Raw genomic sequence first — 12,140 nt, forward strand, 5'->3', positions numbered from 1 at the left:
CGTGTCTGCACAAAGTACTACATGCCAGAGGATTAGATACACAGATCAGCACACATTTTCACATGCCAAAGGATTAGATACACGCGTCTGCACACAGTACCAAATGCTGGAGGATTAGATATGCACGTCTTTACACAATACCACATGCCAGAGTATTGGATACGTGCTTCTTCACTAAGTACCACACGCCAGAGGATTAGATATGCAAATCTGCACACAATTCCACATGCTGCAGGATTAGATACACGCCACTGCACACAATACCACATGCCAGAAGATTGGATACACGCCAATGCACACAGTTACACACGCCGCAGGATTAGATGCGCACATCTGCACACAGTTGCACATGCCATGGGATTAGATACGCACGTCTGCATAAAGTACCACACACTGGAGGATTAAATACACAGGTCAGCACACAGTGTCACACGCCAGAGGATTAGATACGCACTTCTGCACACAGTTCCACATGCCGCAGGATTAGATAAGCCTGTCTGCACAAAGTACTACACGCTGGAGGATTAGATACACAGGTCAGTTCACAGTATCACACGCAAGAGGAATAGATACACGCATCTGCACATATTTCCACATGCCAAAGGATTAGATACGCACATCTGCATACAGTTCCACACACTAGAGGATGCATGCACACAGCTTTGCTCCAGGTTTCCATAACAACCCAGCTATTTTTCTTCACTGCTGTAAATCAGCTTTAAAGGGGCAGAGTGCTGTGGACTTCTGACATCTTGGTGAGCGACGAGAAGTTATACATAGAAAATAGACCAGAACCGAATCCTATGGGGCCACTAAGCAAACAAAATATGAAATATACCCGTGTGAGACCGAGTCCTCCTGCTTATATATATATATTTATATACACACTGGTCATTATTATACACCCCACCCTTATATATTATATACTAGCTTTTACCCGCGACTTCGTCTGCGGTGATTTGAGAATTGGCCGGACACAGACGTGTGAAACTGTAAAAGTGCTCTAAAAAGTTTGGTGGGCTAGCAAATGTGATGTGTTATATTGTGTATGTAGTAATACAGACAATGTGATGTGTTATATTGTGTATGTAGTAATACAGACAATGTGATGTGTTATATTATGTAGTAATACAGACAATGTGATGTGTTATATTGTGTATGTAGTAATACAGACAATGTGATGTGTTATATTATGTAGTAATACAGACAATGTGATGTGTTATATTGTGTATGTAGTAATACAGACAATGTGATGTGTTATATTGTGTATGTAGTAATACAGACAATGTGATGTGTTATATTGTGCATGTAGTAATACAGACAATGTGATGTGTTATATTGTGTATGTAGTAATACAGACAATGTGATGTGTTATATTGTGTATGTAGTAATACAGACAATGTGATGTGTTATATTGTGTATGTAGTGATACAGACAATGTGATGTGTTATATTGTGTATGTAGTAACACAGACAAAGTGATGTGTTATATTGTGTATGTAGTAATACAGACAATGTGATGTGTTATATTGTGTATGTAGTAATACAGACAATGTGATGTGTTATATTGTGTATGTAGTGATACAGACAATGTGATGTGTTATATAGTGGAAATCTATATGTAAATGTGAGTGAGTAGAGTGAGGGCGACTCCTGAGGAGACAGTAAGGAGTGTGCAGGCAGGTTGAGGCAGGAAATGCCAGGCAGTGTGTGGGAGTCTATAGCTGGGGCTAGGAGTCCTGCTTTTGTGAGTCTCCTGCTAGGAAGCCATGTTGTTTAGTGGCACCAAAAGTAGCCTGTGACTCAATCCTGAGGGAAAACTATGTTTGTGGAAAATTGCACGCAAATCCGTCCACGCGTTTTAGCGTGATTGAGGAACAAACATCCAAACTCACAAACATCCATATACTGGTCACTATTATACACCCCCCCCTCTTATATATCCTATTAATATTATAAATGTGAAAGTTTGTGAGTTTGGATGTTTGTGGGTTTGTGTGTTCGGATGTTTGTTCCTCAATCACGGAAAACCCGCTCCACCGATTTAGCTGAAAGTTTCCACAAACATAGTTAATACACCCGATTGCGCAATAGGCTACTTTTTGTCACAATAGTGCACATACGTTTGTGCCAGGACCCCCACAAAACCCAAACTCACATCACCATCTCTGCAATCTCACACACTTTGGACCATAGCAAGCCACAAAATTCCTATTGCCCTCTGCAGCCTCGCCCCTAACCCCACACAATCTCATATACATAGACTTTACCACTTTGCCCCTCCCCTTACCCATACTCCAGGAGGCTCTCTTTAACGCTCCGGAGCAGCCATGTTTGCCGACCCCCACTGCTCTGACAATCCGTGACACCGCCCACCCATGTCAATACCCCTAGGCGGTCTAATAAATGAAAAAATAAAAGTTTAAAAAAAGTCAAAAAAATATTTAAAAAAAAAAAAAAAGGATTACAAATTCTAATCACCCCCCTTTCCCTAGAACACATATAAAAGTAGTTGAAAACTGTGAAACACATACATGTTAGGTATCCCCACGTCCGAAATCGCCCGCTCTACAAAGCTATACAAATATTTTTCCTGTTCGGTAAACGCCGTAGCGGAAAAAATGGTCAAAAGTGCCAAACCGCCATTTTTTCACTGTTTTGATTCTGATAAAAAATTGAATAAAAAGTGATCAAAGCAATAACATTTCCCGAAAATGGTAGAACTACAAAGTACACCCGGTCCCGAAAAAAAAGACGCCCTATACATCCCCGTACACGGACGTATAAAAAAGTTATGGCTGTCGGAATATGGCAACTTTTCAAAAAATATTTTTTTTAAGGGGTCAAAATGAAAAGAAAACCATATAAATTTGGTATCCCCGGAATCGTCACGAAACACAGAATACAGGAGACAGGTCATTTTGGCTGCACAGTGAACGCCGTAAAACCAAAGCCCGTAAGAAAGTCGCAGAAATGCATTTTTTCTTCAAATCCACCACATTCTGAATTTTTCCCTGCTTCCCAGTACATTATATAGAATAAATAATGGCGGCATCATGAAGAAAAATTCGTCCCAGCAAAAACTAAGACCTCCTATGGCTCTGGGAGCGGAGAAATAAAAAAGTTATGGGGTTTAGAAGGAGGGGAGTCAAAAACGAAAATCAAAAAATGCCATCGGCGGGAAAGGGTTAACTTCAAATACTTCTGTCCCAAAGTCACTATATACAGTATATACCAACACCGTATATATAGCAGCTCAAATACAAAGTAACTGCAACACAAAAGTCTCACGGATTCTCTGAATTACAGCAACAACAAGATACAAACTTACATTTCATATCCCATCCCTTATACACAGTACGAAAACCTTACCCGCGCCTGTATATACCCACTGCTACAATCACCGCAGACCAAGTCGCTGGTACCAGCTAGTAATATATACTGGTCACTATTATACACCCCCCTTATATATTATATATACTGGTCACTATTATACACCCCCTTATATATTATATATACTGGTCACTATTATACACCCCCCTTATATATTATATATACTGGTCACTATTATACCCCCCCCCTTATATATTATATATACTGGTCACTATTATACACCCCCCTTATATATTATATATACTGGTCACTATTATACACCCCCCTTACATATTATATATACTGGTCACTATTATACACCCCCCTTATATATTATATATACTGGTCACTATTATACACCCCCCTTATATATTATATATACTGGTCACTATTATACACCCCCCTTATATATTATATATAGTGGTCACTATTATACACCCCCTTATATATTATATATACTGGTCACTATTATACACCCCCCTTATATATTATATATACTGGTCACTATTATACCCCCCCCCCTTATATATTATATATACTGGTCACTATTATACACCCCCCTTATATATTATATATACTGGTCACTATTATACACCCCCCCTTATATATTATATATACTGGTCACTATTATACACCCCCCTTATATATTATATATACTGGTCACTATTATACACCCCCCTTATATATTATATATACTGGTCACTATTATACCCCCCCCTTATATATTATATATACTGGTCACTATTATACACCCCCCCCTTATATATTATATATACTGGTCACTATTATACACCCCCCCTTATATATTATATATACTGGTCACTATTATACACCCCCCCCCTTATATATTATATATACTGGTCACTATTATACCCCCCCCCTTATATATTATATATACTGGTCACTATTATACACCCCCCCCCTCTTATATATTATACACCCCCTTACATATTATATATACTGGTCACTATTATACACCCCCCTTATATATTATATATACTGGTCACTATTATACACCCCCCCCCCTTATATATTATATATACTGGTCACTATTATACACCCCCCTTATATATTATATATACTGGTCACTATTATACACCCCCCCCCCCTTATATATTATATATACTGGTCACTATTATACACCCCCCCCTTATATATACTGGTCACTATTATACCCCCCCCTTATATATTATATATACTGGTCACTATTATACACCCCCTTATATATTATATATACTGGTCACTATTATACACCCCGCCCTTATATATTATATATACTGGTCACTATTACACACCCCTTTATTTATTATATATACTGGTCACTATTATACCCCCCCCCCTTATATATTATATATACTGGTCACTATTATACCCCCCCTTATATATTATATATACTGGTCACTATTATACACCCCCCTTATATATTATATATACTGGTCACTATTATACACCCCCCTTATATATTATATATACTGGTCACTATTATATCCCCCCCCCTTATATATTATATATACTGGTCACTATTATACACCCCCTTATATATTATATATACTGGTCACTATTATACACCCCCCCTTATATATTATATATACTGGTCACTACTATACACCCCCCTTATATATTATATATACTGGTCACTACTATACACCCCCCCTTATATATTATATATACTGGTCACTATTATACACCCCCCTTATATATTATATATACTGGTCACTATTATACACCCCCTTTATATATTATATATACTGGTCACTATTATATACCCCCTTATATATTATATATACTGGTCACTATTATACCCCCCTTATATATTATATATACTGGTCACTATTATACACCCCCTTATATATTATATATACTGGTCACTATTATACACCCCCTTATATATTATATATACTGGTCACTATTATACACCCCCTTATATATTATATATACTGGTCACTATTATACACCCCCTTATATATTAATATATACTGGTCACTATTATACACCCCCTTATATATTATATATACTGGTCACTATTATACACCCCCCCTTATATATTATATATACTGGTCACTATTATACACCCCCCTTATATATTATATATACTGGTCACTATTATACACCCCCCTTATATATTATATATACTGGTCACTATTATACACCCCCTTATATATTATATTTACTGGTCACTATTATACACCCCCCCCCTTATATATTATATATACTGGTCACTATTATACATCCCCCTTATATATTATATATACTGGTCACTATTATACACCCCCCTTATATATTATATATACTGGTCACTATTATACACCCCCCTTATATATTATATATACTAGTCACTATTATACACCCCCCTTATATATTATATATACTAGTCACTATTATACACCCCCCTTATATATTATATATACTGGTCACTATTATACACCCCCCTTATATATTATATATACTGGTCACTATTATACCCCCCCCCCTTATATATTATATATACTGGTCACTATTATACCCCCCCCTTATATATTATATATACTGGTCACTATTATACACCACCCCTTATATATTATATATACTGGTCACTATTATACACCCCCTTATATATTATATATACTGGTCACTATTATACACCCCCCTTATATATTATATATACTGGTCACTATTATACACCCCCTTATATATTATATATACTGGTCACTATTATACACCCCCCTTATATATTATATATACTGGTCACTATTATACCCCCCTTATATATTATATATACTGGTCACTATTATACCCCCCCCCCTTATATATTATATATACTGGTCACTATTATACACCCCCCTTATATATTATATATACTGGTCACTATTATACACCCCCCCCTTATATATTATATATACTGGTCACTATTATACACCCCCCTTATATATTATATATACTGGTCACTATTATACCCCCCCCCCTTATATATTATATATACTGGTCACTATTATACCCCCCCCTTATATATTATATATACTGGTCACTATTATACACCCCCCCCTTATATATTATATATACTGGTCACTATTATACACCCCCCCTTATATATACTGGTCACTATTATACCCCCCCCCCTTATATATTATATATACTGGTCACTATTATACACCCCCTTATATATTATATATACTGGTCACTATTATACACCCCGCCCTTATATATTATATATACTGGTCACTATTACACACCCCTTTATATATTATATATACTGGTCACTATTATACCCCCCCCCTTATATATTATATATACTGGTCACTATTATACCCCCCCTTATATATTATATATACTGGTCACTATTATACACCCCCCTTATATATTATATATACTGGTCACTATTATACACCCCCCTTATATATTATATATACTGGTCACTATTATACCCCCCCCCCCTTATATATTATATATACTGGTCACTATTATACACCCCCTTATATATTATATATACTGGTCACTATTATACACCCCCCCTTATATATTATATATACTGGTCACTACTATACACCCCCCCTTATATATTATATATACTGGTCACTACTATACACCCCCCCTTATATATTATATATACTGGTCACTATTATACACCCCCCTTATATATTATATATACTGGTCACTATTATACACCCCCCTTATATATTATATATACTGGTCACTATTATATACCCCCTTATATATTATATATACTGGTCACTATTATACCCCCCTTATATATTATATATACTGGTCACTATTATACACCCCCTTATATATTATATATACTGGTCACTATTATACACCCCCTTATATATTATATATACTGGTCACTATTATACACCCCCCTTATATATTATATATACTGGTCACTATTATACACCCCCTTATATATTATATATACTGGTCACTATTATACACCCCCTTATATATTATATATACTGGTCACTATTATACACCCCCCCTTATATATTATATATACTGGTCACTATTATACACCCCCCTTATATATTATATATACTGGTCACTATTATACACCCCCCTTATATATTATATATACTGGTCACTATTATACACCCCCCTTATATATTATATTTACTGGTCACTATTATACACCCCCCCCCTTATATATTATATATACTGGTCACTATTATACATCCCCCTTATATATTATATATACTGGTCACTATTATACACCCCCCTTATATATTATATATACTGGTCACTATTATACACCCCCCCCCATTATATATTATATATACTGGTCACTATTATACACCCCCCCCATTATATATTATATATACTGGTCACTATTATACACCCCCCCCCCTTATATATTATATATACTAGTCACTATTATACACCCCCCTTATATATTATATATACTAGTCACTATTATACACCCCCCTTATATATTATATATACTGGTCACTATTATACACCCCCCTTATATATTATATATACTGGTCACTATTATACCCCCCCCCTTATATATTATATATACTGGTCACTATTATACCCCCCCCCTTATATATTATATATACTGGTCACTATTATACACCACCCCTTATATATTATATATACTGGTCACTATTATACACCCCCTTATATATTATATATACTGGTCACTATTATACACCCCCCTTATATATTATATATACTGGTCACTATTATACACCCCCTTATATATTATATATACTGGTCACTATTATACACCCCCTTATATATTATATATACTGGTCACTATTATACACCCCCCCTTATATATTATATATACTGGTCACTATTATACACCCCCCCTTATATATTATATATACTGGTCACTATTATACACCCCCCTTATATATTATATATACTGGTCACTATTATACACCCCCCTTATATATTATATATACTGGTCACTATTATACACCCCCCTTATATATTATATATAGTGGTCACTATTATATACCCCCTTATATATTATATATACTGGTCACTATTATACACCCCCCTTATATATACTGGTCACTATTATACACCCCCCCCCCTTATATATTATATATACTGGTCACTATTATACACCCCCTTATATATTATATATACTGGTCATTATTATACACCCCACCCTTATATATTATATATACTGGTCACTATTATACACCCCCTTATATATTATATATACTGGTCATTATTATACACCCCACCCTTATATATTATATATACTGGTCACTATTATATACCCCGCCTTTATATATACTGACTGTATTACAGCACAGTATATAAGTCGTGGTTTTGGATTCCTCTGTATGAACAGCGTCCTATATAACCCACCATATGGAGGAGAAGAGCTGGCATGGGAGGGGTTAGTGAGGCGGAGAGATGTGTCTGTATATACTGTATATATATATATAGTCTGTACTAACCTCGCTGATCCGCCATCATGTCCTGAGAGAGAGACCACTGACTACTACTGCTAGCAAGAGAGGAAGGACCTGGGATGATGTCACCAGTATCATGTGACCAGTACATGGGGCGGAGCTCTGGAGAGGAGAAGGATGAAGGACCTGTGATGATGTCACTATGACACCCCAGGAAATGATGCAACACCTCTGCAATGTAACTGGGCCAGCAGGGGAAGCATGTCTGGGGGCATCTAACACACCAAAGCCCCTCTATTACCCCACTATCACAGCCTAACAACTACACACTATACACACTCAAAAAAAACCTCTATGGAGCTCGGAGAGAGAGAGAGAGAGCTCGGAGAGAGAGTGAGAGCTCGGAGAGAGAGTGAGAGCTCGGAGAGAGAGAGAGAGCTCAGAGAGAGAGCTCGGAGAGAGAGAGAGAGAGAGCTCGGAGAGAGAGAGAGAGCTCGGAGAGAGAGAGAGAGCTCGGAGAGAGAGAGCTCGGAGAGAGAGAGAAAGAGAGAGCTCGGAGAGAGAGAGCTCGGAGAGAGAGAGAGCTCGGAGAGAGCGAGCTCGGAGAGAGAGAGCTCGGAGAGAGAGCTCAGAGAGAGAGTTCTCAGAGAGAGAGCTGAGAGAGAGAGCTCGGAGAGAGAGCTCAGAGAGAGAGTCCTCGGGGAGAGAGAGCTGAGAGAGAGAGCTCAGAGAGAGAGAGATAGCTCAGAGAGAGAGCTCAGAGAGAGAGAGAGCTCGGAGAGAGAGCTCATAGAGAGAGAGAGCTCGGAGAGAGAGAGAGAGCTCGGCGAGAGAGCTGAGAGAGAGAGCTTTGAGAGAGAGAGCTCGGAGAGAGAGAGAGCTCAGAGAGAGAGAGATCGGAGAGAGAGAGAGCTCGGAGAGAAAGAGAGCTCGGAGAGAGAGCTCGGAGAGAGAGAGCTCAGAGAGAGAGAGAGCTCGGAGAGAGAGAAAGCTCAGAGAGAGAGAGCTCGGAGAGAGAGAGAGCTCGGAGAGAGAGAGAGCTCAGAGAGGGAGAGAGAGAGAGCTCGGAGAGAGAGAGAGAGCTCGGAGAGAAAGAGAGCTCGGAGAGAGAGAGAGCTCGGAGAGAGAGAGAGCTCGGAGAGAGAGAGAGAAAGCTCAGAGAGAGAGAGCTCGGAGAGAGAGAGAGCTCGGAGAGAGAGCTCGGAGAGAGAGAGAGAGCTCGGCGAGAGAGCTGAGAGAGAGAGCTTGGAGAGAGAGAGCTCGGAGAGAGAGCTCAGAGAGAGAGATAGCTCAGAGAGAGAGAGCTCGGAGAGAGAGAGAGCTCGGAGAGAGAGAGAGCTCAGAGAGAGAGAGCTCGCAGAGAGAGAGCTCGGAGAGAGAGAGCTCACAGAGAGAGAGCTCGGAGAGAGAGAGAGCTCCGAGAGAGAGAGAGAGAGCTCGGAGAGAGAAAGAGAGAGCTCGGAGAGAGAAAGAGAGAGCTCGGAGAGAGAGAGCTCAGAGAGAGAAAGTTGAGAGAGAGAGCTCGGAGAGAGAGAGAGCTCGAAGTGAGAGAGAGCTTGGAGAGAGCGAGCTCGGAGAGAGAGAGCTTGCAGAGAGAGAGAGTGAGAGCTCAGAGAGAGAGAGCTCGGAGAGAGAGAGAGCTCGGAGAGACAGAGAGAGAGAGCTCAGAGAGATAGAGAGAGCTCGGAGAGAGAGAGCCTGCCCTATATAGATAAGATAAATCCTACTACTTCGGTTTGTCTCGTTCTTCCTGCTCCGTATCTGCATCTCCTCTCACAATTTGAGCCTATTGGCAGATTTAGATGTCCACATATGGTCTGGGCAAAATGGCCGATGTATTGGCCGCATTTCATTGAGTGACCCTGGGTCAGATGAGCAGAACTCCCTCTAATATCCATCACTATGACACAGTAAGTTTAGTTCAGATGCGGTGCGGTCAGTCAGGCTAATGTGAGTGTTACATGGACGGACATAAGTCTGGTTAGTTGTGTCTCCTAGTAATACTTGTCATCTCTCCCAGGAAAGTCTGGAGACTGGACAATCTTTTGGATACCCCACACACATGCCGATCCCCTTATTGTGTTGCCATTTGGACTCATCCTTGGGGTAGTTGATAAACCTTGTTCTAGTGCTCAGAAGATGCAGCTCCTTTACCCAACTCGGATCCTTAGCCTGAGGCCCAACGTTGCAGAAACATAACTTTGTTGTTGTTGTGTTTCTTTTGTGCCAAGGCCAGGAGTGAATGGAACAGAAGGAGCAGTATAAGGACTACCTGTATATCTCACATTCCTTCTGGAGATACTCTGGGCTTTTGCTCAGAAAAACGCAGCAAAATCTGCAACAAAAAAAGCTAAATTTCTGTAAGGAGGGACCTCAGCCTTGTAGTGTGCAGAGCAGGATAAATCCTAGTGCGCACAGCAGCTGAATCCTTATGTTCAGGACCAGTTGTATAATAGTGGCCGGGTGAAAAAGTCTTGTAGCCCACTGGATTGTAGTGTTATTTATACAGTGAGATGGCCGCCATAGAAAAAGCAAAAACTCTCTATGAGAAATGCAGAATTTCTGTCACCTCGCCTCTTTAGGGCTCGTTCACACGGGCACAGAGGGGGTGGATTATGGCGCGTAATCCACATCATAGTTCGCCCCCTCACAGTGGTGGTCTATGTAGACTGCCAGGCTGCCGCTCACGGAAAAAAAGAAGCAGGCGGATGGCATGTGTGTGGGGTATCCAGAAGATTGTCCAGTCTCCAGACATTCCTGGGAGAGATGACAAGTATTACTAGGAGACACAACTAACCAGACTTATGGCTATGGGAGTGGGATGAGAGGAGGGCGGAGGATCCGTACCAGTATGAAACCGGTCCATGGCACTATTCATGACTTTATTAAAATCACCCAAACAAAGCACCACTGCCCCAGGAAATCTGGATACAAATTGGGCCGCCGTTTGGAACACAGAAAGATCAGAGGCAGGGGGCAAGTACACAGCTAGTATTACATATAAGGTCGAGTCAATCCATGCTTGGACATACACATACCGCCCCTCAGAATCCCTCTCCACCACACCTAACTCCCACCGAAGACTACGGTGCGTCAACACAGACACCCCCCTGGAAAAGGAAGTGTGCAAGGAATGAGCGGCCCACTGAACCCACGGCTTCTGCAGCCATCTAGTCGTGTCAGACACCAAGTGGGTCTCCTGGAGACACACAATATGGGGGTTGACCTGTCGAATTTGGGAAAAAATAGCAGAGCGTTTATGTGGGCTACCCATACCCCTCACATTCCAGGAAAAAATATTAAGTGACGCCATGGCAGACCAATACCCCACAAGTGCAGGACAAAGACGTCAGGACACCAAGGCAAGACAGTGCGTGGCAGATCAAAAACCAAAGCAGAACAGAAACATAACACAACAACG

General features: G+C 39.8%; 3 protein-coding genes across 4 annotated transcripts in view; 1 reads left to right on the forward strand and 2 right to left on the reverse strand.

Moving 5' to 3' along the window:
- Nucleotides 1–8,789, reverse strand: part of LOC142198418 (uncharacterized) — a 33,451-nt gene extending 24,662 nt beyond the window's left edge. Inside the window, exon 1 of the mRNA XM_075269454.1 lies at nt 8,765–8,789. The gene's annotated coding sequence lies outside the window, so the exon portion shown is untranslated. The remainder of the gene's footprint in view (nt 1–8,764) is intronic.
- The window catches only part of LOC142198394 (uncharacterized), a 1,100,421-nt gene extending 1,091,595 nt beyond the window's left edge, over nt 1–8,826 (reverse strand). Inside the window, exon 1 of the mRNA XM_075269423.1 lies at nt 8,765–8,826. Within this exon, the coding sequence (XP_075125524.1) occupies nt 8,765–8,783 (19 nt within the window). The 5' untranslated portion in view covers nt 8,784–8,826. The remainder of the gene's footprint in view (nt 1–8,764) is intronic.
- LOC142198397 (uncharacterized) overlaps nt 1–12,140 on the forward strand; it is a 112,808-nt gene that overhangs the window by 73,816 nt on the left and 26,852 nt on the right. The window lies entirely within an intron of this gene.

The sequence above is a fragment of the Leptodactylus fuscus genome, chromosome 3, assembly GCF_031893055.1.
Source record: "Leptodactylus fuscus isolate aLepFus1 chromosome 3, aLepFus1.hap2, whole genome shotgun sequence".
NCBI lineage: Eukaryota > Metazoa > Chordata > Amphibia > Anura > Leptodactylidae > Leptodactylus > Leptodactylus fuscus.